The sequence below is a fragment of the Mya arenaria genome, chromosome 14 (genome assembly GCF_026914265.1).
Source record: "Mya arenaria isolate MELC-2E11 chromosome 14, ASM2691426v1".
NCBI lineage: Eukaryota > Metazoa > Mollusca > Bivalvia > Myida > Myidae > Mya > Mya arenaria.
In genome coordinates this window covers 51698572-51726284 of record NC_069135.1, presented here as the reverse complement: position 1 = coordinate 51726284, position 27713 = coordinate 51698572, and the positions used below count along the sequence as shown (strand labels likewise).

General features: G+C 37.0%; 1 protein-coding gene across 2 annotated transcripts; it reads right to left on the bottom strand.

The window, feature by feature from the left end:
• Positions 1 to 156: 156 nt before the first annotated feature.
• On the bottom strand, positions 157 to 27713 carry LOC128217235 (uncharacterized). Of its 2 annotated transcripts, XM_052924216.1 has the most exons (7): positions 27635 to 27713; positions 16324 to 17458; positions 13928 to 14103; positions 6822 to 7127; positions 5308 to 5394; positions 2221 to 2325; positions 157 to 1562 (listed from the first exon to the last, which is right to left on the bottom strand). In XM_052924216.1, exons 2-7 carry the CDS (start codon positions 16925 to 16927, stop codon positions 432 to 434), a joined length of 2409 nt encoding a protein of 802 aa, XP_052780176.1. In that variant the 5' UTR covers positions 16928 to 17458; positions 27635 to 27713; the 3' UTR covers positions 157 to 431. The 2 variants fall into 2 exon arrangements, with proteins under 2 accessions (XP_052780176.1, XP_052780175.1); XM_052924215.1 differs by lacking the exon at positions 27635 to 27713 and having other exon boundaries at positions 16324 to 17612.

Sequence of the window (27713 nt, the reverse complement as noted above, 5' to 3'; positions counted from 1 at the left end):
TTGTTTCTTTTTCGTAAATGTGTGAGAATGTCTGTATTTAAAAAAAAACGCAATTAAGAATACTGGCAGTAAACTACATGCATGCGTGGTGCTCTATTTTGTTTTTGTAATTTTCTTATCATACATGCAATAAAATAAAAACAAATAAGTTTCATAATGAATTTATTGATTTCATTTATGTAATAAACCCTGATCATAAATAGCAACAACAACATTTTCTTTATTTACATTAACAACTGTTTAACTAACAAATAAACGTATTATATATATATAATTATAATGTATACATATATGAAAATAAAATAAATAATGCTCTTTGTATGTATATTACATATACATGGACGTTTAAAATGTTATGAACAATGAACACAATAATTATTTAATGAACAAAATTGATGGGATACAGAAAAAAAAACAATATAAAAACTTTGCTAACATTTTAGTTTTCTCTTTGGCAATAAATCTAGCACGGTATGTGAAGATTGAGGGGGACCACATCTCATTTTGGCGGAGTGTCGGTCAGCGTAGATATAATTTATTTTTGTTTTCGTCAGATTCACATCGTTCTGATTTCTGTTTTGTTTAATACTCGGAAAACGCGCTGATGACGATTGCGAATTGTTGTGTGCAAAAGGACTAAACAGCCGTGACTGTTCCAAAAGTTTTGCCACTTGCGAAAACGGTGAAATTGTTGAGTGCGCCGATTTTGCGCTTTTACTACGACTGTGCAAAACTCTTGGCGCGGACGGAAGTCTTGCTAGAAGGTCCGGTGTCTGCATTTGTCGGTCTTCGCCATGAATAAAGGGCATTCCTATTCGGACTTGACGGTCGGGGAGGTTTTCAAGTTTATAGTTCCGAAGCTGCGGGGCCGAATGGGGGTGCGGCAGCCGCCGACTTTTAACATGCGATAAATCACTTTTATGAACACTGTTTAACAAAATACTTGTTTCAACTTCACCCTCTTTTGTGCCACGTTTTGGTTCATTTCGCTCCAACCGTAACCGTTCAGCTTTATTAGTGTTAACTTGCCGTGCAAGGTGTGACGACCTTGTCCCTCTGACGCTCACGTGTTTCGTCATATCCGGTATGTTGTAATCATGTTTAACCAATAATGAACCAGGATGCATATTATCGAACCCAACATCCGGTCCAAAGACCTGACTCAGTTCATCATTCAGACTGTTAGACTCCATTTCATTATGAACACTTTCATTTTCCACATTCGCAAGTTTCCCTTTCCTGGCCTTTATACGCATTTCCGCCATTTCCAGTTCCCGCGCAATTTTCTCAGCAGCCAATCGTTTCCGTTCCTCAGCAATTAACTTCACAACTTCATCTGGGTCTATAAACATCTCAATCGGCATAGCTTCGTCAAGGGCCGGGGGAGTAAAGGGGGCTATTGGCTGTCGAAGATGTGGGTCTCGAAGTTTGGGTCGGATAAATGGGAAGAGGGAGTTGGCTTTAAAGTCCAAGAACTCGACAAGTTCATGCATGCCAGTATCATAAGCCATCTGTCGGGCGTCTATGAAATGGACGCTAAAACCTCCGTTGGCCTCTCGCTCCTGAAACAAAATATTAAATCATCGGAATTAAGATACATCACACTTAGAAAATAATTGTTGCAGGAATACGAAGAAAGAACAAATTGTGGGCGTTCCATGATTCATGGTCAGTCAATAAATCAATCATTCAGTAAATCAATCAATCAATCAATTAATCAATCAATGTATCAATCAGTCAATATATCATTCATTCATTCAGTCAGTCAGTCAGTCAGTCAGTCAATTAATCAATATATCAATCAATCAATACATCAGTCAGACAACAAGCCAGCTATTGCCTTCAATCGATCAATTAATAAATCAATTTCTGGTCGATCGCTCAATCAATCATTTAATTATCAACCTATCGATCCATCAATCAATCAATCATTCGATCAATCAACGAATCAGTTCACCAACCAACCAACCAACCTACCTATCAATCAATCAATCAATCAATCAATCAATCAATCAATCAATCAATATATCTATCTATCTATCTATCTATTAATCAAATCAATCAATCATTCGGTTAAATAATTTACCAATTTAAATCACGAAACCTATGTATGTTGCCTTAGAAAACGTAGTAAAAGCAGAAGACTATTCTTAATTTAAAAAAATCGTCAAAGTCAGTACAGGACTAACGCATAACAGACAAGAAGTGTTAAAAACGTACCACGAGTTTATGCCTGTGGTATCTGTCCACACCATTATCCACAAGGAACTCCGCCATGGTCAGCTGCCCGGACCGGATCGCTACCATCAGGAGGCTTTCGCCGTACTGTGTAAGGGAAAAAAATGCTATGGTAATAAAATGTGGTAGAAAGTTGTTCTGATTGTAACAATATATGTGAACATTTCACTGGCTAGTACAGATTTCAAATACCCTGCCGCCAAATTGTATAAAAAAAACTTGTTATTCACAAGTTGTATTTAGCCTATATTGCACATTGATGCAATGATTTGATTGGATAATGGTACAACTTGGATGAATATTGACCAATCAGCAAACAGTTGGCTAACTTGAACAAAACCAAAGAATATAACCAGCTTTATATAATTGGCTGCAATTTACCTTCAATTTATTATACTTGTATTGGAAATAAATTGTCTGACAGTGTCATCTGATATTGCCAGACCAGTATCGTCTCACTTTGCCAGATCAGTATCGTCTGACATTGTCAAATCAGTCCGGTCCGACATTGCCACATCAGTGTCGTCTGACATTGCCACATCAGTGTCGTCTGACATTGCCACATCAGTGTCGTCTGATATTGCCACATCAGTGTCGTCTGACATTGCCAGGTCAATGGCTTCCGACATTGCCAGATCAGTGGCTTCCGACATTGCAAGACCAGTACCGTTTGAAATTGCCAGACCATTACCGTCTGACATTGCCAGATCAGTGGCGTCTGACATACCCAGATCAGTGCCGTCTGACATTGCCAGATAAGTGCCGGCTGACATTGCCAGAGCAGTGTCGTCCGACATTGTCAGTTAAGTACCGCCTGACACCATCAGACCAGTGCCTCGTGACACCACCAGACCAGTGCCGTCTGACATTGCCAAACCACTGCCGTCTGACTTTGCCACGCCACTGCCGTCTGACATTGCCAGATCAGTGCCTTCTGACTTTGCCAGACCAGTGCCGTCTAACAGTGCCAGGTCATTGTGGTCTGACCTTGCCAGACCTTTCCAATAATGGAAGTTTAGTTCGTCCAAGTTTAACTAAACGAAATTGACAGGCCCGTATTAAACGCAATCCTTGCTTTCTGGGGGAAATGACATAGCTTGGTGTTGTTCTTATTTTGTACTTAAGTTACGTTTAATGATATTTCTTGTTGTTGTTTTATTCTTGTAAATTTCAACATACAACATACAAATTAGATATACACAAAGAAACTTAACATATCACACAAAAGAATCCAAAAGGGTCAGACTAGAAGTTATAACAACCTTAGTTCCAGCCCTTCGAAGAATTGAAGTTAAAATGAAAATCATATAACCATACAATATGCATTCACAATCAAAGATTTCCATGACGTCCACATACAAACGTAAAACCTGAAAGCTGCACTATCACAGACTGACAGTTTTGACAGTTTTTGTCTCAGAATCAGTATCAATGCTTTCAATTCAGTCATATAAGATAACTCACAATAGAACAGATCTCAATTGTTCGAAAAACGGCCGCATATTGTAATTTTTTTAAAGCGTTAGTAACGCTTTTAGCCATAAAAAACATCAATTTTCGACCATAAATATGAAAAACTGCCATCTAATCTTTATTCTAACCTTCTTATACCACTGGTTGCAAGATGGTTTACGCAAAAATTGGCCCAATTCCAAGATTTTTTTAGAAAGTTGTCAAAAACGGTAAATCTGCGGGAGTGCAGCTTTAACACGTCACCAATACTTCTTAATTGAAACACCGCGTTCAAGAGAATTTTATTTCTTTAATTTATTCCTCGCTTTGTGCATGGCATGCAATTATAAATTTATAGTGTTCTGATACGCGATCTATACAAAAGCACTGCCAATTTGCGACTGCATATTATAGCGTTCGATAGACAGTTCAAGCTTTTGAATTTACAAATCGAAATCTTTGAAAAATATAAATCAGATATTCATTGAATCGATAAAATGTGAAAATTACAATTCATGTTACTTTTACACTTTAAATATTTATCAAACTTTAAAAAAGGAAAGCGAAACCACCGATATATTTTAACATTAATAGGGAATTTAGTAGTTAATTTGAAACATAATATCGTTCATTTTGCCGTGGCTGGGAAATAAGCAATTAAATTATTTACAGCAGATCCAAGAGCAACAAAAGTGCAATCAGTAGCAGTAATGGTGTTGTCGTAGTTACCTTAATATTTATCAGGCATTGATTGATTAATCGTTTGTTTGGCGCTTGCCGACCAACCGTCACAAAAATGCCCGCGACTCGAAAATAGTTTAGCCTCTCATGGGGTCATTTTTTTGCATTAAAAAATATACAGTTGAACCCCGTTGGCTCGAACTCGCTTGGCTCGAACTCCTCATTGGCTCGACTAGACGTGAAGTACCGAATACGTTTTACTAAAGGTAAACTTTGCCGCTTTGCTCGAATTTTTCGAGGCTCGAGGTATTTTCGCCGGTCCCTGGGAGTTCGAGCCAGCGGGATTCGACTGTAGTTGTTAAAGCTGCACTTTCGCATAATGACTTTTTTGGAAACTTTTTTTATATTTTGATTTGTCTTGGAATGAGCCAATTTTTGCGTAAATGTTTGAAAACCAGTGATACAAGACTGCTGTCGAAAAATCAGACCGCAGTTTTTCATTATTTCTTTACGTTCGATAATTTATGTTTTATGGCTCAAAGTGTTACTAAAGCTTTAAGAAAAGGGATTTTTTAGGCAGTTTTCCAAACAATTGACTTCTACATTTGTCTTCTGTTGTGAGTTATCTTATAAAGTCGAACCCCCGTTGGCTCGAACTCCTAGGGACCCGCGAAAATACCTCATGCCTAGGAAAAATCGAGCCAATCGGAAACGTTCACAATAAGTAAAAGAAAATCGGTCCTTTACATCTAGTTTGATCGAACGAGGAATTCGAGCCAACCGAGTTCGAGCTAACGGGGTTCGACTGTATGACTGAATTAAAGGCATTGATACCAACACCAGCTGATTCTGAGACAAAAACTTAAAAAAAAGGTCAAAACTGTCAATCTGTGAGAATGCAGCGTTAAGTGTGGCCTAATTGTATTAAACACGTACCCATTTTATGTCAATGTCGGCGTTTTTCTTCTCCATAAGCTTTTCAAAAAGCTCGATGTCGCCCGTCCTCACCGCACGTACAAGGGCCTAAAAATCAAAAGAAAATCTTTGACAAGCTGATCATATAATAAAATATACAAATCTTATCTATACTCATTTAAGTGTTCAGCTAAAATAACGTTCATTTTACGGCCAATATTTTGTATTCAAGGTTTTAATTTCCTTATCAAAATATAATTTGAATACTTCAGAATTAATCGAAATAAGAGTTGTTGAGTCCAATTAAAACATAAATATTGCGAAGAAAGACTTTTTTATCTGCTATTTAAAACATCAAAGGCACATCAATAGAATGAATGTAATCTACCTTATTAAGGTGCACGTTTGAAATGAAAAACACAGGTGTCTTAATATTTTTTAGAATTTATATCATACCAGCAAAATTTATATCAGTTTAAAGCTGCACTCTGATTTTTTTGTCTAGGAATGAGCCATTTTTTGCGTAAATATCTGCAAACCAGTGATATATAAGACTGCTAACAAAAGATCCGATCGCAGATTTTCATATTTCCGTTCGAAAATTAATGTCTTATTATGGCTAAAAGCGTTACTAACGGTTTAAGAAAAATGCTTAAACAATTTTTAAATCAAAATACGAAAATCTACTATCCGATGTTTTGTCAGCAGTCTTATATCAATGGTTTTCATGCATTTTCGCGCAAATTGGCTCGTTCCAAGACAAATATAAAAGTTGTCAAAACGTTCAATCTGTGAGAGTGCAGCTTTAAGGTGTGCGACCAACATAAAGCTAGAATAAGCTAATTGTCAGATGTTTCTATTAAGGCTTAAACCAATACTTTTTGTTCAGGTTACCCGTCCCTACCTACGAAATAGGCCCCGACCCTACCGTTTTTATACTCGGTTGTTTAAAAAAATATAAAATTATTAAAGTGTGTGTTTGTATATGTAGTTAAAAACTTTAAAGCTGCACTATCATAGATTGAACTTTTTGACAACTTTTTTGTCTTGGAACAAGCTAACTGTTATGAAAATGCATAGACACACAAAGCTGCACTTTCACATATTAATTTTTTTTTTGGAAACTTTTTTTTATATTTTTTTTTATCTTGGAATGAGCCAATTTTTGCGTAAATGTTTGAAAACCAGTGATAAAAGACTGCTGAAAAGTCATAACGCAGGTTTTCATATTTGTGTTCAAAAATAATGTTTTATGCAATTTTCTTAAAGCGTTAGTAACGCTTTTAGTCCTAAAACATTAATTTTTTTTGTACAGAAATATGAAAAAAAACTGCGATCTGATCTTTTGTCAGCAGTCTTATATCACTGGTTTTCAGATTTTTACGCAAAAAATTGGCTCCTTCCAAGACAAAAAATAAAAACGTTGTCAAAACAGCAAATCTGTGGGAATGCAGCTTTAAATACAATGGGAACACCGAACATCTAAAACCCGCATAATTGTGTTTCGAATATCATCAAACTTTATGAGGCCTTACCCTTTGTTCTCTGAACGTCATTTCACAACAATCCGGCTCTCCATCCTCCTCTTCCTCTTCGTCCTCTTCTTCCGGTAATCCTTCCATCACTTCCGGTCGCTCAACCGGAAGTTCCCCTGCGTCGTTGGCATCTGATGCTTCGCTAGCGTCGTCTGCATTCGAAATCCGCGATTCCCTGCTCTCAGGTGGTGCTTCATCGGCGAAAGCAACATGTTGTTGAGGGGTTTGGGTTTCATCTGGCAAAATGTCTTGGTGGGTATTCACTTCGTTTTCTCCTTGATCAAGTCCTCGCGTATCCTCATTGCCCTGTGAAGTCATAAATAATAATAAAACTGAAAAAAGTTGACAAAAGTCAGCACGTATGACGTATCAATTGTTGTATCTAATTTTTCTTTTAAAGTGAAGTTGAATTATGATATATTGCACAACTTTATGTTTAACCACACTGCTTGGCACTAGGTTACACAAGAGAGTGATTTGATACTGTAGGGGAAAACTGGAATACGCCGGAGGATAGCCACTTGTTCGGCTTAAAAAATGGTGACCACCATACAAACTCACATGCATTTAAGAGTTGACCTTTTTTCACCATGCCATTATTGTATCTGACTTAAAAATAAGATTATTTATTCTTATAGAAATACATGTTGTTTGTTGCCTTTCTCACGAACATGAAAGAACCTTTTGGCTATTGGCCACGAAACAGCTAACATCATAGAAACAAATCGCTTATTAGCCTAGATTGAACCATAGTCTGTTCTTAAAGCTGCACTCTCACAGATTGAACGTTTTGACCACTTTTTTATTTTTTGACTTGGGACGAGCCAATTTAAGCGAAAATCCATGGAAACCAGTATATAAGACTGCTGACAAAAAATCAGATCGCAGATTTTTATATATAAGTTCAAAAAATTATATTTATGCATTTTTCTTAAACCGCTAGTAAAGGTTTAAGCCATAAAACTTAATAAATCTACGATCTGATTTTTTGTCAGCAATCTTATATCATTGGTTTGCAGATATTTACGCAAAAATTTGCTCTGTCCAAGACAAAAAATTAAAAAAAGTTGTTTAAATTGATCAATCTGTGAGAGTGCAGCTTTAAATTCCCAGCAAATATGTGTTCTTTATTTATTAAATCTTAAGTAACCTACTTGGCGAAAGCCATGTAAAAGGCCATGAACCCAGAGCTCATTTTTTAATTTTATTATTATCAAATTACGTAAATGCGCATTAGGCATTAATGCAAGTGTTCGACTGATTGACAGCTCTTTTATAGTAGTTTAAGTATAGTCGGTAAAAGCTCGTTCTGTAAAGACGTTAAGTATTACCACTGTACATGAGGTGCAGCTTAGTGCAAGCTTTGCATCATATACAATTTATGTAGGTAGGTAAACTTTTGACTTAAGCCTGAAACTCTGCTGGGTTGTATATCGAGGGGTGAAAGCGAAAAGGTTCTATCTGCTTCTTTATTTAATGTCACTTAGAACCTTTTCGCATTCACCCCTCGATATGTAGTCGTCGACTTTTTATGCATAACTGCGCAGTTATTATGTTTTGTATGCGACAGACAGAAATATGCAGACGTAAATTCTAGATCGGGAATAATGTAGACGTAATTGCAATGCTACGGTTATTGTGCAGACGTCATTGCAATAGTAGAGGAATTGTGTAGACGTCATTGCAATAGTAGAGGAATTGTGTAGACGTCATTGCAGTAGTATTGGAATTGTGAAGACGTCATTGCAATAGTACGGGAATTGTGAAGACGTCATTGCAATAGTAGAGGAATTGTGTAGACGTCATTGCAGTAGTATTGGAATTGTGAAGACGTCATTGCAATAGTACGGGAATTGTGAAGACGTCATTGCAATAGTAGAGGAATTGTGTAGACGTCATTGCAGTAGTATTGGAATTGTGAAGACGTCATTGCAGTAGTATTGGAATTGTGAAGACGTCATTGCAATAGTAGAGGAATTGTGAAGACGTCATTGCAATAGTATTGGAATTGTGAAGACGTCATTGCAATAGTACGGGAATTGTGAAGACGTCATTGCAATAGTACGGGAATTGTGAAGACGTCATTGCAATAGTAGAGGAATTGTGTAGACGTCATTGCAGTAGTATTGGAATTGTGAAGACGTCATTGCAATAGTAGAGGAATTGTGAAGACGTCATTGCAATAGTATTGGAATTGTGAAGACGTCATTGCAATAGTACGGGAATTGTGCAGACGTCATTGCAATAGTAGAGGAATTGTGTAGACGTCATTGCAATAGTATTGGAATTGTGAAGACGTCATTGCAATAGTACGGGAATTGTGAAGACGTCATTGCAATAGTGCGGGAATTGTGAAGACGTCATTGCAATAGTGCGGGAAATGTGCAGATGCCATTGCAATAGTAAGGGAAATGGGCAGACGTAATTGCAACAGTACGGGGATTGTGCAGACGTCATCGCAATAGTACAGGAATTGTGCAGACGTCATTGCCATAATACGGAGAATGTGCAGACGTCATTGCAATAGTACGGGAAATGTGCAGACGTCATTGCAATAGTACAAGAGTTTTGCAGACGTCATTGCAATAGTACGGTAATTGTGCAGACGTCATTGCAATAGTAGGGGAAATGTGCAGACGTCATTTCAATCGTACGGGAATTGTGCAGACGGCATTGCCATAGCACAGGAATTGTGCAGACGTCATTGTCATACTAAGGGAATTGCATAACCAACCTAAAACTTATATTAAGGTGGCTGACGTCAACAATCTTTGCATGGCAATAAATGTGGATTTATTTGAGCACTGTTTCGTAAAAAAAGGTGGCGTTTCTTCCTTGTCTGCTGGCAAATTATCGACGAATCCTTGACATTTGTGGCAGAGAGGAACGCGTAAATTAACAATTAACGATACCTATCACTTAGAAATAAGTATGGTGTTATCTCAAAGCTTATATTAGTTAAGTCAGCGAACATTTAACCAGTCCATGGCCACAAGTTTTCGAACATACCCTTATTACTGGATCAAGCTTAGGGCACTATTTGAGTTTTGGTAGATTTTGTGTTATTTTCATTTCTAGACATTTTAAAGTTCTATTTAAGATAATCAAGATATATTTAATGTTGACAAATTTACTATCAGTATTAAATTTTGGTAAATGAAATAATATAATTAAACCTGTTATGTTTAAGATTTTTCGGAAAAAAATGGAGCCTGGTGCGATATATGTAGTGCGATTATTTAAAGAGACACTCTTATTCAAAATTAATACAAACACATGTATAACAAACATACATTTTGAGTGATAAAGCTTTAACTACTTACTAAATAATGCATTTATGAAAAATATAATTACTGGTAACAAGATCGTAACCATGTATGTGATAGCTTAAAACGCACAAATATTAAATGACTGGTGAGCGCTAAAAGATTTACTGAGATCTACTATCGTGTCATAAGGTAGAAATATCGCGTTTTCTGCTCATTTCTTTCAAATAAACTCGGTATCCTTTATAAGATCCAATGTTTTAGACATTTATTCACTTTTTTTGTGTATCAAAACAACTGTATTAATTGTTGTAAATCTTATTTGGGAGTACATGTGCGAGTTTAAAGTAACTGAATACTGGTAAACATATATTTTTGTGGCATTCTGGTCGTTTTAAACGAAACATGTTTACACTGACGCACTTAATTCATTCATTGAATATTTTAAATCATGTTTACACTAGGATTACAGAAGCGAGCGATCTGTACCACTGGCTTTGCTGATAAGGCGTATATTACAAACAATGATGACACGGTCCGACCAATTTGCGGTTGATCTTTTGATCTATACATGATTATAATGTTATCGAACCTACGTCCAGGGTTATCGAATATTTGGCACAATACCACACAGGGTTAGAACATTGTCTGGTCGAAAAACAGGAAACATTCCCACACGAAACAATGACTATGAACTATTTATCTCAGAGTGATGCATGCGTTTACATGGAATCTGTCTTTAAAGGAACGCGACACCAGATGGTCCAAAATCGGCAAATATATATTTATCTGGTATCTAGTACCTTTAAAGGGGCTTCTTCAGGTTTTATGGGCCGAGACGTCGAAAATTATAATTATGTGTGAGCCCCTTTAAAGGGAAGTCTTCACGTTTTATGGGCCGAGACGTCGAAAATTATAAGTATGTGTGAGCCCCTTTAAAGGGAAGTCTTCACGTTTTATGGGCCGGGACGTCGAAAATTATAAGTATGTGTGAGCCCCTTTAAAGGGAAGTCTTCACGTTTTATGGGCCGGAACGTCGAAAATAATAAGTATGTGTGTGCCCCTTTAAAGGGAAGTCTTTACGTTTTATGGGCCGAGACGTCGAAAATTATAATTTCGTGTGAGCCCCTTTAAAGGGAAGTCTTCACGTTTTATGGGCCGAAACGTCGAAAATTATAATTTCGAATCAAAGTTCTTTTGTTAAAATATTCGAAAGAGGGAACAGAATAGACTCTTTTTAGACGAAACTCGTTAGTAACGCTATTAAATGTTTAATGATTTTAGGCTTAGTACATAAAGTTCATGAATTGTGAGTATATGTCAGTTGAAGTTTGATATTTCTCAATAGAAATTAAGTATACATTTCAACAACGTTTTTGTAAACTCATTCTCAACTTAAACCTTTAAACGTGTCCCTTTAGGTCAATCCTTATTAATTTTACGGTAAACAATAGTTAGAACATATTTTGTAAATTCTTAATGATTAAGACGTGCGGAGCGAGTGAAGCGATCGATACCTTCTTAATCATTAAGATTTTACACAATTTGTTATGACTTAGAAAAACGAACATTATGAAATAGTAAGATGAATTGAAGTAACATTTTAATGATTAAGAATGGGCGGAGCGAGTGAAGCGATCGATACCTTCTTAGTCATTAAGATTTTACACAATTTGTTTTGACTTAGAAAAACGAACATTATGAAATAGAAAGATGAATTGAAGTAACATTTTAATGATTAAGAATGGGCGGAGTGAGTGAAGCGATCGATACCTTCTTAGTCATTAAGTTTTTACACAATTTGTTCTGACTTAGAAAAACGAACATTATGAAATAGTAAGATGAATTGAAGTAACATTTTAATGATTAAGAATGGGCGGAGCGAGTGAAGCGATCGATACCTTCTTAGTCATTAAGTTTTTACACAATTTGTTCTGACTTAGAAAAACGAACATTATGAAATAGTAAGATGAACTGAAGTAACATTTTAATGATTAAGAATGGACGGAACGAGTGAAGCGATCGATACCTTCTTAGTCATTAAGTTTTTACACAATTTGTTCTGACTTAGAAAAACGAACATTATGAAATAGTACGATGAACTGAAGTAACATTTTAATGATTAAGAATGGGCGGAGCGAGTGAAGCGATCGATACCTTCTTAGTCATTAAGTTTTTACACAATTTGTTCTGACTTAAAAAACGAACATTATGTCATAGTAAAAGGACTTGAAGTAACATTTTAATGACTAAGAATCGGCGGAGTGAGCGAAGCGAACGAGCCATTCTTAATCATTAAACTGTTACTTGAGGTTATATAATTGTCGTAGAATACAACATATTAGGTGAACCATTGACAATGCAAACTGGGAGTGTGTATCGGATGAGTGGCAACAGGCGGACCTTTAAATACCCGCGAAAGTTAAAATTCTGAACTAGAACTTAATGGTTGCCTTTCTTCAATTTCATTGGCTGAAAATGTAGGTTTTATTCTAAAGCGTGTTTTCAGCAGTCGGGGGACCAAACCATGACGTCATGTCTAAGTTGTAAAAAGCAAAAAATCTTAAATATTTTAATAGCGTGGACCAGTTTTTACTGGAGGCCGAACAGCTATCTCATTGGTTGAAATCTAAAACACAGTTGGAAATGGGTTTAATAAGGAACAAAATCACCACGAAGTGAAGTCGGGGATCCAAACTATGACGTCATGTATGTTACGTTGTAAAATGCCAAAATTCTTAACGATTAAGCGTTATTTTTACTGAAGGCCGAATGGCGATCTCATTAGATTGTATTTGTAGGCTATAATCTAAAACACAGAAGTGGGTTTAAATACAAACAAGAGCACCGCAATTCTGGCAACATGTGTAGCAAGTTTCATATGAATATCTAGATGTATTTTGGTTATCGCCAATGTTAAAACTATTGCACAACGACGCTGACGCCGACACTAAGATAATAACAAAAAACGGCGGGGGTTTTCCCTAACTGAACAGGCGTGATAAAAACACAGTCAAAATGATAGCGCAAAAACGCTTAGATACTTTTTCATACAGTCGAACCCCGTTGGCTCGAACTCGCTTAGTTCGAGTTCCTCGTTGGCTCGAACTATATGTTAAGGACCGATTTGTTTCTAATGAATGTAATAAATCCCGCTTTGCTCGAATTTCCCGAGTCTCGAAGTATTTTCTTTGGTCCTTGGAAGTTCGAGGTATCGGGGTTCGACTGTATTTTAATTGGATATAACTTTCAAAAACTATGAAATAAGTTTCACATTACGTTTAAAAAGACCAGTTTTTAATGGCATGTAATGTTGAAAAGTCAAAGCAATTATCACAAGTTTGTCAGAACTGTTCGATTTTAATTTAAAGGATATTTAAAGTGTGTGTGAACTCATAAAATAACAAAATATTGGCAAACCGATTTGCCTTTAACGAACAAATAAAAAGCAAAAAGCAATTTCCTTTTTTTCATTTATGAAATCATCATAACGCCTTAAATAAATAGTACGTGTATATAGCCTTTTATTATTTTCTTAGCGAAACACTGCCATGTTTAACATTATGGGCGAAGCCATTTTGAACGTTCAAAATTGTTACGCCCATAGTGTCAAAAAAGATTGTGAATGGCTATGTGAATAACTTTCTACCTACAGTGGATAACGATATATTAACGTTTTGTTACTTTTTGTCTCCATTGATATTAACGACATGGATTGGCCTTATAGCGTCCAAAATCGTCATTGCTAACAAAATATAATATTCTTATGAATTTAAATATAAGTTTGGAAAGTCCCTTAAATAAGATATTAGCTTTTATATGAGGAACACCGATGATTACCTTAGGAGAAGCGTATCTGACGTCATTAACACTAGACGTCATTTCCGGTGCACCGTTTTGCCGGAAGTCATCTTCAATGACGAGCATCTCTCCCTCGTGTATCGTTTGCAGGGCCTCATTGAAAGGGTCAATGAGGTTCCCTGAGAGACGATTGTTGTTTTTGTCACTTTCTTCATCTGAAAAGTTAAACATTTTCGACTCATTGAAATATCATTTATGGTGCAGAAATTTGGGGAGAAATATGGGGAAAATAATAGAGATGATGACTTTATGAATACGAGTTGTTTACTTGCGTGTCAGTTTTGTCATTCTCATTCATCAGAGGTTCGATCGTTATAAAATCTAACGTTGTTAGTCACTCGGGTAAAATGTACGTAACTCTGGTAAACGAGAATGCAGTTTTGTATGTTCCAGTTTATATGACTGACTGAATATGTATTAATAAAATCATTGGAACTACAGGGACAATCTCAGTAGTCTAAAATGAAATCGAGATCCTGCTTGAAGAGATATGGTTTCTTAGCCAAACAAACACCAAACAAGGGACACACAATGCTACAATACAAGCATCATAGCATACCATGTAGCCAAGATTCTGCTTGAATGCATATGGTTTCTTTGCCATAGCAAAGAAAAAATGCAGAGGCGGATTCAGTAATCGACATTAGAGGGAGTGTAACGTAGAGGCACAGCCTTTTGACATTTGCCCCTCCCTCACAACCGAAATTTAAATAGATCTTGGTGGGGTCTACCCCTAGAAAATTAGTTTTTAGTCCGAGAAAGAGTGCATTGTGAGCATATTTCATTACTGGTTTTTCAGATATTGACATAAAATGTAAACTTGTACAAACACCAAACAAGAGACTCATAATGCTACAATACACGCATAACATGTAACCAAGATCATGTTTAAAGGCTTTGAGGCCATGTTATTGCTAAACAACAGAAATTACACAGTCAGTCAGTGGTAAATTGTTGGGGTAAACGCCTTGACATGGTCCTTGAACTTTTAGTTAGAACTCACCAGACCAGAAGTTTAAAGCGGTAAACCTTACACCTTAAAATGTTTTGTCCACATACATAGATCTCCAAAGCTTTAAAAATCATTTTCAATTTACGATTACAAAACTACATAAAGGGTCTAGGTTTTTGGCAAAAACAAATGTAAACATTGTCAATCAATTTGCACACTAAATCTGGAATTCACTTTACAAAGAAGGCATGAGCATAAATTTGAAGTAGAATGTCTTTCGTATATTTACCTAACTTCTATTAAAATAGTTTTATTTACAAACTACTTGATTTCCAAAACATGGGTTGAAAGGCTTTTTGGAGATCTGAGATTTATAACATGGCAAACATCAATGTAGGTTTAAAAAGCATATTTATTTAAACAAGCAGATCACTACCAAAAAACAAATGCAAACAAATAAGTGCTTGATCGAGCTATCAAAAAACTGAAAGATTTGCAATTCGCAGCTAGCGTTCTGATTTTCGAGTGGACATTTCTAGTGTATGTGAGTGGTTAACTAGCCATAAAACGAAAAATAATAACGCATTTGTGTATGCAATTGCGACATTATAAAACATATAAAAATAGATGGGCTTCGTGATGAAGATCTTGATCCAACTCTATATAATTATGTTGTTACTACTGTTTGTGACAATTAGGTTGTTGATAAAGATGACTTATAAGAAGACGATGATAAAAAGAAGATGATCCTATCGATAACGTGGTTGGTAACTGAAAAGAAAATATGCCGAGTTCATTGCCTGTGGTGGCGTGTCTTGTCATGTCGCTAATACTTCTGATGATATTGGTTAAGAGTATGAAGATGTAGACAACGTTGGTCCCTGTTTTGTATATGAGGTAGAAGTGAATGCTTCTCTTGCCATTGATAAAGAGTATGAAGATGTGGATATTGCTGGTCCCTGGTATGTTGATGATGTCTCGACTAATGAGTCAAATGTTTTAAATGATACAGATGATGATTATGTCGATGACTGAGATGTTGGTGATGCCGAATTCGATGCTTTTGGTGTTATACAATATAAATATTATAAAACTATAGAGAATATTGGTCCCTGAGATGTTGAGGATGTCACAGTCAGTGTTTCTGATGTTTTAAATGATACGGATGGTGACTATGTCGGTGACTGAGATGTTGATGATGTCAAAGCCGATGCTTCAGGTTTTGTACAAGATAAAGATGTATACAAAATGAGTTCCTGAGAAGTTGGTGATGCTTTTATTGAATACGGCGACGACGAAGACGATAATGCGCTCGATGACGAAGTGAGAGGCGCTTTAGATCAGACGATTATGCTTATAAAAATGAAAATATAATTGTGATACATTTGTAAAAATTATAATAGTAACAAAGAATGTGCCTTACCCGGCAAGGACCTGCTTATCTGCCCCTGTATGTAGGAGTCCTCTTCATTCAATCCCGGATATGTCCCTTCCCAATCCAGTTCAGACCGAAAGTATTCCTCTTTCCCATCAAATCCCACGTCATCTTCCGTATCTAAGGGATCAGCTTGTGAATGTAGAAATTTATCTATTATATACTGGTCATAACCAGGCGATTTTGCCTCCATTTGGCCCAATAGTTTGTCTTTATTCATAGGCAGATCTAGTCCCGGTTTCGACGTACCGGTTTTTCTATCCCTGGTATATATTTCATTTATAAGAACCGCTTCTTGAACAATATTTTCTGCGAGAGTATTGGAATACTCCTCGATCACTAAATAGTCTTTAGGATTAATATCATCAATGATAACAACCTTGCATTTACATTCAGCTATGTCAGTAATGTCTTCGTGAACACATTTTGCACCATTCAATCCATTGTCACCTTTATTACTGTCATCTGTTCTTCCAATTCTTTCACCATCTTCATCCCTTTTACTCTTATCGGACTTCGCATCATCTTCTATACTCTCAACTGAATCGAATTCTTCCAAAATCTCCTCTATAATTCCACTTTCTAAACTCATTTTGTCGTTTCTATAAATGGTTCCCGTACACGTTTTCAAAATGTAATGAAAAACAAATTGTGATTAATTGCCCTTCTCTTTATACGATTAACATCTGTATCAGATGTCGGTCCCGATTCTTAAAAATAATCCTTCATTTTCTTCTTTTTACAAATCCATTTACTATCATCAGTTCAATATCGGCTTCAAATATATTAAAATCCAAATTGAATTTCCTTTACCTTGTCACTCGAAATTCTTTGGTAACTCGTTGACATTATTCCGTCCGTATTATTAAAATCGATTTAAGCTTCGCCGGAATCAAACCATTTAAAGTTGACTTATTCGATTATTCTATGATTTTCGTATTTCAAAAGTTCTAACAATACTTCCCACGATGATAATCAGTGCTGCTTGGATTAAATCGTTGATAAGCAAACTACCACAAATCCATTTAAATCCATAAGTGCTCCTAACGTGAGCAAATTTATGACTCAAATAATAATTCCTTCAAATCTTTGGTCACTTCAAGTGTTAAAAGCACGAACAGATCTGAAAATAAACAACCAAACATCGTCATATTTTATTCCTATAAACCCAGTTCCTTCTAATAGACGTGTAATATTTACCTTCGACCGAATATAATGTTTATATTTAAAGCTATACACAAGTAACTAACAAATTTCCTTTGTACGTTTCATTTGAAATCCCCAATACGACTTTAAATGTATTGAATAATATTACGCTGTTAGAAGTCCCCAAATTTAAATTTGAATTTGAAATATTGGCTTAATGATAATCCTTTCGTTTTAAGCTTTAATACAATTCATAAATGCTTACAACAATAATCGATTTTGACGGGTTATGTATGAAAAAATATATCATACATTCTGTTTTAATTTTATTCTGCGCTCTTAAATCTATGAAGGATTAAGGAGTCCGATCCACTAATAAGGTAATTCTCTGACAGCAATATTACCATTTTGCAATCGTAACAACTCGGCCATCTCCGACAACCTTCGAGAAAGCTTCAATTCTGTTGGATAATGGCCGAGGTGTTCCGATTGAAACTACCGATTTAGCAATCTTCCAAGGCCCCCCAAAAATGTTTGACATTATGTTATTTTTGTTAATATGTTCCTGGGGTTTTTTTCTGCACATTTTAAATTGAGGCGTGATTAAGGGAACCACCTTTTGACATTAGCCCCTTCCTCAAAAACCGAATTCAATTTAAAATATTGGCAGGGGGAGGGGTACAACCCCCGCCCCCCTCCCCCCGCTCCCAAAACAATATTTGAGAGAGAGAGAGAGAGAGAGAGAGAGAGAGAGAGAGGGAGAGAGACTGTAAACAAGTTAACAATGAAGCCGAAATGGTGCATTTTGGGGGTGTTGGCGCCGATTGCCCCCACCCCAACCCCTGGATGCGCAAGTGGTATCATATATCTTATACAGCAAAACCATGTCAGAAAAGTGCCAATTGATTTTTATTTAAATAACGTTCTTTTAAACGGTGAACGTATTAGAGGGGGGCCATTTTAATTTACATAAGCGAGTGAACTTCATAACCATCTTAATTGGTTTAACCAATATTTCAAAAGCCTGGATATACTCTTAATTAAAATGCTATTAAATACACTATTTGCTATCAGAAAATTCAATGCCTTATACTGAAAGATTAAGTGCAATTTCGAGTTCGTTTTGCGTTTTCTTTTCATAGCATTTGAAGTTTTCAATTCATTGCTGAGAACGGGATTGCATTCAAATAAACAATGGACAGATATTATAAGAACATATTTAATATTTAAGTTTAAACATTATTTACATAATTATATTTTACAACGATTGTGAAGATATGTTAACTTATACTAAGTCATTTTCGTTGGTACGATTTTGAGCGAAAGTGTGGTGTTGTCTTGTGGGGGAAACCGGAGTACCCGAAGAAAACCCATTTGTCCGGCTTGGTGACCACTAACCAAACTCACATGCGCCCAGGCCGGGAATCGAACCCGGGTCGCCTTGGTGAGAAGCGAGTGCACTAACAACTGTGCTTACCGAACATTTTATTCATATTAATATATGAACTTTGTAAAATGTTAAAGGCCTAGTTTAAGCCTTCTATAAGTGACCCCCCCCCCCCCCCCAATCGGGGTATAGTACACAACCTCTGTGTATTGATCTTAATCTACTTGCCTTGATCCCTCTTATCTATTAAAATAGAAAGAAAGAATTTAAAACTTCAAAATAAGCGCTTTTAGAAGTTTAAAGAGAATGCAATTTTCACGATTGGGTATTTGTTTATACGGTAACCATGGCGATTTTTTCTTATTTATAGCCGTTGAATTTGTAAGTATTACAATATGCTCCTTATTTATTTGTAAACTAAAGGCAAAGGCAGAAAGTCAATAGGATCACCTCGGCCATTTGCCATCGAAACAACCTCGGATGTATATGGATGGATTACCAGAATTCTTATAACTTAACTACGTTGCAAGTAGATCGCGTAGTAATTTCAAGTTAGAATATAAGCCTTAGGGCTTTACTCTTAGGAATTTTAATGGTGTATGCAATGATACATTTCAGTGCTTAGTAATAAAAAGTACACGTTAGACACTAAACATAAAATAATATTTATTTTATTATTATTTACGAACTACTTTCACTAAAATTGGTCAAAAGTACCACAGGATTAAAAGATATACCGCAATCGGATCTCAACGCTTACGGAAGTTCGCTTTGCACTGTTGATAAAGGTACATAATGCGACAATTCTAATTTTCATGCAAGCAAGGCTAGCTCCACGTATGCGTTTTGTTGATTAATAAAGGAGTATAGGACTATGTTCTTAAACGACAGCAAGGCTACGACGATTCACTGACATCTTTCTTCATAACAAACAACAACAACAAGACAACAACAAACAACTGACGAGCTTAAAGCTAACGGAAAGAAACAAACTTTACTGGTCTCTCTCTCTCTCTCTCTCTCTCTCTCTCTCTCTCTCTCTAATGCATCTTCATACATTCGACAAGGTTTTTAAAGATTGTGTAGGAAAAGATTTTGGTGGTGTAATACAAGTAGCTTCTCTCTATATATTTGAAGGTCGAAGTAACCGTCTGGTTTCGCCACAGACTCGGTTAAGTTTGAACAAGCAATATTTATTTTTTCAAAACAGAAATAAATCAAAAACTAAACAAACGTTTAATAACAGAAGTAAATACCTGCTTGGCTTTTAAATTGCTCACTCAAGATTATACCATTATCAAATATTTCAACGCTAAAGTGTCGCAATATTTGTTGATTTAATGCAAATACTCTTGAAGCTATATCTTTATTGAATAATGATCTCGATATTTAAATGTCGAGATTTCTACACCTCCCGCGGAGGGCTTGATTTTCAGGCCAAATACTTTTTCAAGGATAAAAATTACGCATATTACGTAAATGGCCCTTTTTAAAAATGTTTTCTTTACATAATTCAATCAATTAATCACAGAGTTGAAGTATCTTATCATTTATATCAGGTGTTGGCATTTCAAGAGCATGGAACGTGTACTCCGTGAATTGCCTTTCAAAAATTGATTGTTTTCATTTCTAGAGCACGGAACGTGTACTTCGTTAATTGCCTTTTCAAAAATCTGATTATTTCTAGCGCACGGAACGTGTACTTCGTGAATTGCCTTTCAACATTATGATGTTTTCATTTCTAGCGCACGGAACGTATACTTCGTGAATTGCCTTTCAAAAATATAATGTTTTCATTTCTAGCGCACAGAACGTGTACTCCGTGAATTGCCTTTTAAAACTAAAATGTTTTCATTCTTAGCGCACGGAACGTGTACTCCGTGAATTGCCTTTTAAAACTATTATGTTTTCATTCTTAGCGCACGGAACGTGTACTCTGTGAATTGCCTTTTAAAAATATAATGTTTTCATTCTTAGCACAAGGAACGTGTACTCCGTGAATTGCCTTTTAAAAATAGAATGTTTTCATTCCTAGCGCACGGAACGTGTACTTCGTGAATTGCCTTTTCAAAAATAGAATGCTGGCATTTCAAGAACATGGAACGTGTACTTCGTGAATTGCCTCTCAAGAATATATCTTGGTATTTCAAGATGATCGAACGTGAATTTTTGCGTATTTTGTTTTCTAAAATCATTTTCATTGCATAATTTCACTATTTTAACTTCAGCAATTGAATTGTGTTTAAAAAGATTACAGCTAATTATTTTAAAATTTAAGTCATATACGTTGTATAGCATTTATTTTTTTATATGAGTTTGCGTTATTAATGACATCGGTGTTATAAGGACAAAATAAGCTGTAAAAGAACATGTGAAGAAGAAGAAGAAGAAGAAGAAGAAGAAGAAGAAGAAGAAGAAGAAGAAGAAGTAGTAGTAGTAGTAGTAGTAGTAGTAGTAGTAGTAGTAGTAGTAGTAGTAGTAGTAGTGGTAGTGGTAATGGTAATGTAATAATATTAATTATAATAATAATAATTAGTGTATAACCTCAGACAAGTTTTAGAATAAAAAAGAAAATAAATGAAAGTAAAAACAACATTGGAATTGTCCAAGCGAGTTTACAAGAACCCATAAAGATTGCATTTGGAAACCGTACAAATGGCTCTGGAAGTTTGTTTCTGAATTAATAAGATCCATAACACGTCAGCAGAAAGTCAAGAGACGTTCATTAATGTTTGAAGAACCAGTAGGATCAGTGAATAAATGAATCAGGCGATTTAAAAGCCAAAATCAATCTTTAATATTGATTGGGATCAAACAAATATTTGTACGATTAAAGCTTATTTATCTTCTTATCCCGTTAACCGGTTAAACGAACCAGACGAATAGTTTAATTAAACCAATGTTGTCTTAGAGATGTTTCCGGATGTTATTGCGATTTGAATTCCAAATTGTATTGCAGTTGGAGCTCAATTTTACAATTTCAAAATTGTAAATTGTGTTCTCAAACACGGGCAAATTTAAAGCTGCATTCTCACAGATTTACCGTTTTGACAACTTTTTTTATTTTTTGTCTTGGAATGAGCCAATTTTTGCGTAAATACCAGAAAATCAGTGATTTAAGACTGCTGACAAAAGATCAGATCAGATCGCAGTTTTTCATATTTACGTTTGAATATTAATGATATATAGCAAAAACCGTTACTAACGCATTAAGACAAATGCATAAACATATTTTTTATCATAAATATAAAAACCTGCGATCTGATATTTTGTCAGCAGTCTTAAATCGCTGGTTTCCATGCATTTTCGCAAAATTGGCTCGTTCCTAGACAAAAAAATAAAAACAAGTTTTCGAAACGTTCAATTTGTGAGAGTGCAGATTTATTAACTGTTTAATAAAAAGTTGATAATAAATAATCTAAAATTGATATGTCAATTTTACTGAATCTTAGAAACTAACAACTTGAGAATGAGAATGGTATTTAGGCTTAAAATTTATTTTAAAACAAGTATATTGTCTTTTTACTGGCCTTATGAATCTTTATCAGACATATGCTTTTAGTTTAAACATTAAACGCTATATATTTTACAACGTTGAATTGTGAAGAAAGTAATGCTAACTTATACTATAAAGTCACTCTCGTTGGCACGATGCTGCGCAAGAGTGTGGTCTTGTGTTGTGGGGAAATCATATGCTTTTCGCTGGTTTGTAGAGATTAATCAGTGAAATAAAATTGATATTTCACTGTTTCAAACAATGAAAATATCAATTAGATATTTTTCATTGTTTTGAAATTTGAGCCTGTTTTCACGCCAATATGAAACTTTTACAAATACAGGGCTGGGACATAATTTTAACGACGTCATTTCCGAAATGACGTCACGTTCGCATACAATGTGGCTCATTTTTCTATAAAAATGCAATTAAATGTCATTTTATATTCTTTTTATGCTTAAACTGAAAGGAAAGATGTTTATTTCAGTGTAAGGTCGCAATATATTTCACCTCGTGAGCATCAAAAGTATATACATTGTATTTCACTCATGACTGCACCTTTCGTAAAATATAACTTGGTGCTCACTCGGTGAAAGATATTATGATCTTACACTGAAACAAACAATTATCTTCTATTTATTATAAGTTTTGAAAATTTGAGGTGAAATCACTGATCATTAAATTCGAAACTTACGACCGACTATAACTTACTTTTTAGAGATAAAAGTTGTAAGTCCTAAATAAGTATTATCACAAGTTACACATAAAATTTCACCTCTTAAACTATATAGCAAACAGTCAATTAAGTGATATCAAAAATAGAAATCGACTCCACTTCAAATACCTTATACAAATAAAGCTTAAAGAGAGAAAGACTCCCAGCGATTATCCATAACTAGCTTAATTCTACCTACACACGGTATGTATGTTAATACTTGCGGAACTTACTTGGCTATATATGTGACAAAAAAGGGCCTTATTGTGCATTTTTTTGTAACAAGCACCAAACTTGGCATATATGTGGTACAACCATCCTCTAATATTTAAGGCCATGAGACAGACGTGGTAGTGCATTAGACACGCGTTGTAGTGCACGTGTCTCTCACATTTAAGGCCATTAGACAAGCGTTGTAGTGCACGTGTCTCTCACAATTGAGGCCATTTGACACGCGTTGTAGTGCACGTGTCTCTCACATTTAAGGCCATTAGACATGCGTTGTAGTGCACGTGTCTCTCACAATTGAGGCCATTAGACACGCGTTGTAGTGCACGTGTCTCTCACATTTAAGGCCATTAGACACGCGTTGTAGTGCACGTGTCTCTCACAATTGAGGCCATTAGACACGCGTTGTAGTGCACGTGTCTCTCACATTTAAGGCCATTAGACACGCGTTGTAGTGCACGTGTCTCTCACAATTGAGGCCATTAGACACGCGTTGTAGTGCACGTGTCTCTCACATTTAAGGCAATTAGACACGCGTTGTAGTACACGTGTCTCTCACATTTAAGGCCATGAGACACGCGTTGTAGTGCACGTGTCTATCACAATTGAGGCCACGAGACACTCATGGTAGTGGACGTGTCTCTCACATTTGAGGCCATGAGACACGCGTGGTAGTGCACGTGTCTCTCACAATTGAGGCCAGGAGACACGCGTGGTAGTGCACGTGTCTCTCACAATTGAGGCCATGAGACACGCGTGGTAGTGCACGTGTCTCTCACAATCGAGGCCAGGAGACACGCGTTGTAGTGCACGTGTCTCTCACGTGTCTCTCACAATTGAGGCCAGGAGACACGCGTGGTAGTGCACGTGTCTATCACAACTGAGACCAGGAGACACTCGTGGTAGTGCACGTGTCTATCACAATTAAGGCCAGGAGACACGCGTGGTAGTGGACGTGTCTTTCACAATTGAGGCCATTAGACACGCGTGGTAGTGCACATGTCTCTCACGTGTCTCTCACAATTGAGGCCAGGAGACACGCGTGGTAGTGCACGTGTCTATCACAACTGAGGCCAGGAGACACTCGTGGTAGTGCACGTGTCTATCACAATTGAGGCCAGGAGACACTCGTGGTAGTGGACGTGTCTCTCACAATTGAGGCCATGAGACACGCGTGGTAGTGCACGTGTCTATCACAATCGAGGCCAGGAGACACGCGTGGTAGTGCACGTGTCTCTCACGTGTCTCTCACAATTGAGGCCAGGAGACACGCGTGGTAGTGCACGTGTCTATCACAACTGAGACCAGGAGACACTCGTGGTAGTGCACGTGTCTATCACAATTGAGGCCAGGAGACACTCGTGGTAGTGGACGTGTCTTTCACAATTGAGGCCATTAGACACGCGTGGTAGTGCACATGTCTCTCACGTGTCTCTCACAATTGAGGCCAGGAGACACGCGTGGTAGTGCACGTGTCTATCACAGCTGAGGCCAGGAGACACTCGTGGTAGTGCACGTGTCTATCACAATTGAGGCCAGGAGACACTCGTGGTAGTGGACGTGTCTCTCACGTGTCTCTCACAATTGAGGCCAGGAGACACGCGTGGTAGTGCACGTGTCTATCACAGCTGAGGCCAGGAGACACTCGTGGTAGTGCACGTGTCTATCACAATTGAGGCCAGGAGACACTCGTGGTAGTGGACGTGTCTATCACAATTGAGGCCAGGAGACACGCGTGGTAGTGCACATGTCTCTCACGTGTCTCAGGAGACACTCGTGGTAGTGGACGTGTCTTTCACAATTGAGGCCATTAGACACGCGTGGTAGTGCACATGTCTCTCACGTGTCTCTCACAATTGAGGCCAGGAGACACGCGTGGTAGTGCACGTGTCTATCACAACTGAGGCCAGGAGACACTCGTGGTAGTGCACGTGTCTATCACAATTGAGGCCAGGAGACACTCGTGGTAGTGGACGTGTCTCTCACAATTGAGGCCATGAGACACGCGTGGTAGTGCACGTGTCTATCACAATCGAGGCCAGGAGACACGCGTGGTAGTGCACGTGTCTCTCACGTGTCTCTCACAATTGAGGCCAGGAGACACGCGTGGTAGTGCACGTGTCTATCACAACTGAGACCAGGAGACACTCGTGGTAGTGCACGTGTCTATCACAATTGAGGCCAGGAGACACTCGTGGTAGTGGACGTGTCTTTCACAATTGAGGCCATTAGACACGCGTGGTAGTGCACATGTCTCTCACGTGTCTCTCACAATTGAGGCCAGGAGACACGCGTGGTAGTGCACGTGTCTATCACAGCTGAGGCCAGGAGACACTCGTGGTAGTGCACGTGTCTATCACAATTGAGGCCAGGAGACACTCGTGGTAGTGGACGTGTCTCTCACAATTGAGGCCAGGAGACACGCGTGGTAGTGCACGTGTCTCTCACAATTGAGGCCAGGAGACACGCGTGGTAGTGCACGTGTCTATCACAATTGAGGCCAGGAGACACTCGTGGTAGTGCACGTGTCTCTCACAATTGAGGCCAGGAGACACTCGTGGTAGTGCACGTGTCTCTCACAATAGAGGCCACGAGACACGCGTTGTAGTGCACGTGTCTCTCACAATTGAGGCCAGGAGGCACTCATGGTAGTGCACGTGTCTCTCACAATTGAGGCCAGGAGACACTCATGGTAGTGCACGTGTCTATCACAATTGAGGCCAGGAGACACTCGTGGTAGTGGACAATTGAGGCCAGGAGACACGCGTGGTAGTGGACGTGTCTATCACAATCGAGGCCAGGAGACACGCGTGGTAGTGGACGCGTCCCTCACAACTGAGGCCCTAACAAGGTACCTCAAATTACCCATCTTATGAACGAAATTCTGTCGCAAGATCACGATCTTCAATTGAATACTAAGCTAGTGTTAGAATTAAAATTACTGATTTAACTTGTTAATCTGTATAAGCATATAGTTATATCTCCAAAACTTTTTTGTTTCAACGGTGTTTTTTGCTGAGGCGACTATTAATTATTCACTAGATTTTCCACCCCGCCCGCCCCCTCTTTTTCCGCCGACTCTTAAATAGTATTGACTACTCAAATAAAAATGTTGAACTACGGTATTTGCGTATCGGCCTGGTACTGTCAGGGAACGGCGTTTATTCATACCTACGGTGTCCATGTGTTACGACAACAAATAGAAAAAATGTCCCCCCCCCCCCCCTTGCAATTAATTCATTTTGGCCCAACAGTCAATAATAATTAATTCGAAAATTCGATCATACGATACGATCTTTAATAATATATCCCCTAGAGTATTTACGAAACATCTTACGTATAATTTATATATTTTCCTAAAAAAATACTATTTCCTGCGCTGTTATAACAGTAGCTTCAATATCAAACGAAAAAACACACATTCATATTCAATTTCATGGTAGGGCTGATTCTAATAATTTAATTATTAAATAATTTGTTATTTTGTGGTAAGACCATAATTTGTGAAATATGGTTACTTCTTTCTCGAAATTATTTCCAAAGTATTTTTCATTACCACAAAATGCTGTTAGTCAACAAACGTGACTTGTATTCTACATGGCAACAATTATTTTTTTGCAATTAACAATGAACAACTAACGCGTATATTCTCAATTCACGCATGATAATACACCATATGGTGTCCGATGGTCTATTAACATTTATCGGTGAACAAAAAAATGGCATTGCACTGTTATTAAACTACAAAAATATCAACTTGAACTTGAACAGTTTAACCGCTTTCATTTCCAAATCAAACGTAAGCGCACACAGGGATTGGGCACAATTTTAACGACGTCATTTTCGAGATGACGTTACATTTGCATTCGGTGCGCTTTTTCTGAAAAACTACAATTAAATTTAATTTTTATTTTCATTTCAATGCATTTAATAAATCATAGCATTCTCGGAGCACCATAAGTTACGGCTTTTAAAATTATTTTTTCATCAGAATAAGAACAATTACCTAATCTGTGATAAACGAGGCATCATAGCATAAGTCATTTTCTGTTGCTCTTTTTTTCCAAATAATAAATAAAAAATACAAAGTCAATTTCATCAATTGTGGTATATATTTTGAGAAGCTGCAGTAGGCCGACGCATTTTTTTTTCATTTAAAAGTCTGGTTTTATATCAAAAGAGTGGTAAAAAATATTTTGTGTGATTTTGAATTCCAAATTTCATCTTCAAACTATTTTTAAACTAGTTTTTAAACATGTTTTTATAGCAACAAAGTTATGTACATCAACATGTATAGTTCACATTTTAACATCTATAAAAGATTTACCTTAAAAGCCGGGCCATCCAAATACAACAAAACTAAAAACACGTTCCGCAATCATTTCTGAAACTGCAATAGAAATTAC

What these genes read in the sequence shown, in the direction of transcription:
- LOC128217235 (XM_052924216.1), bottom strand. Translation starts at nt 16,927, where the DNA reads ATGAGTTTAGAAAGTGGAATTATAGAGGAGATTTTGGAAGAATTCGAT. An exon ending in TGACGTTCAGAGAACAAAGG is followed by an intron (nt 5,395 to 6,821) that starts GTAAGGCCTCAT and finishes TTTGATTTTTAG; the next exon opens with GCCCTTGTACGTGCGGTGAG. An exon ending in CCGACATTGACATAAAATGG is followed by an intron (nt 2,326 to 5,307) that starts GTACGTGTTTAA and finishes TCCCTTACACAG; the next exon opens with TACGGCGAAAGCCTCCTGAT.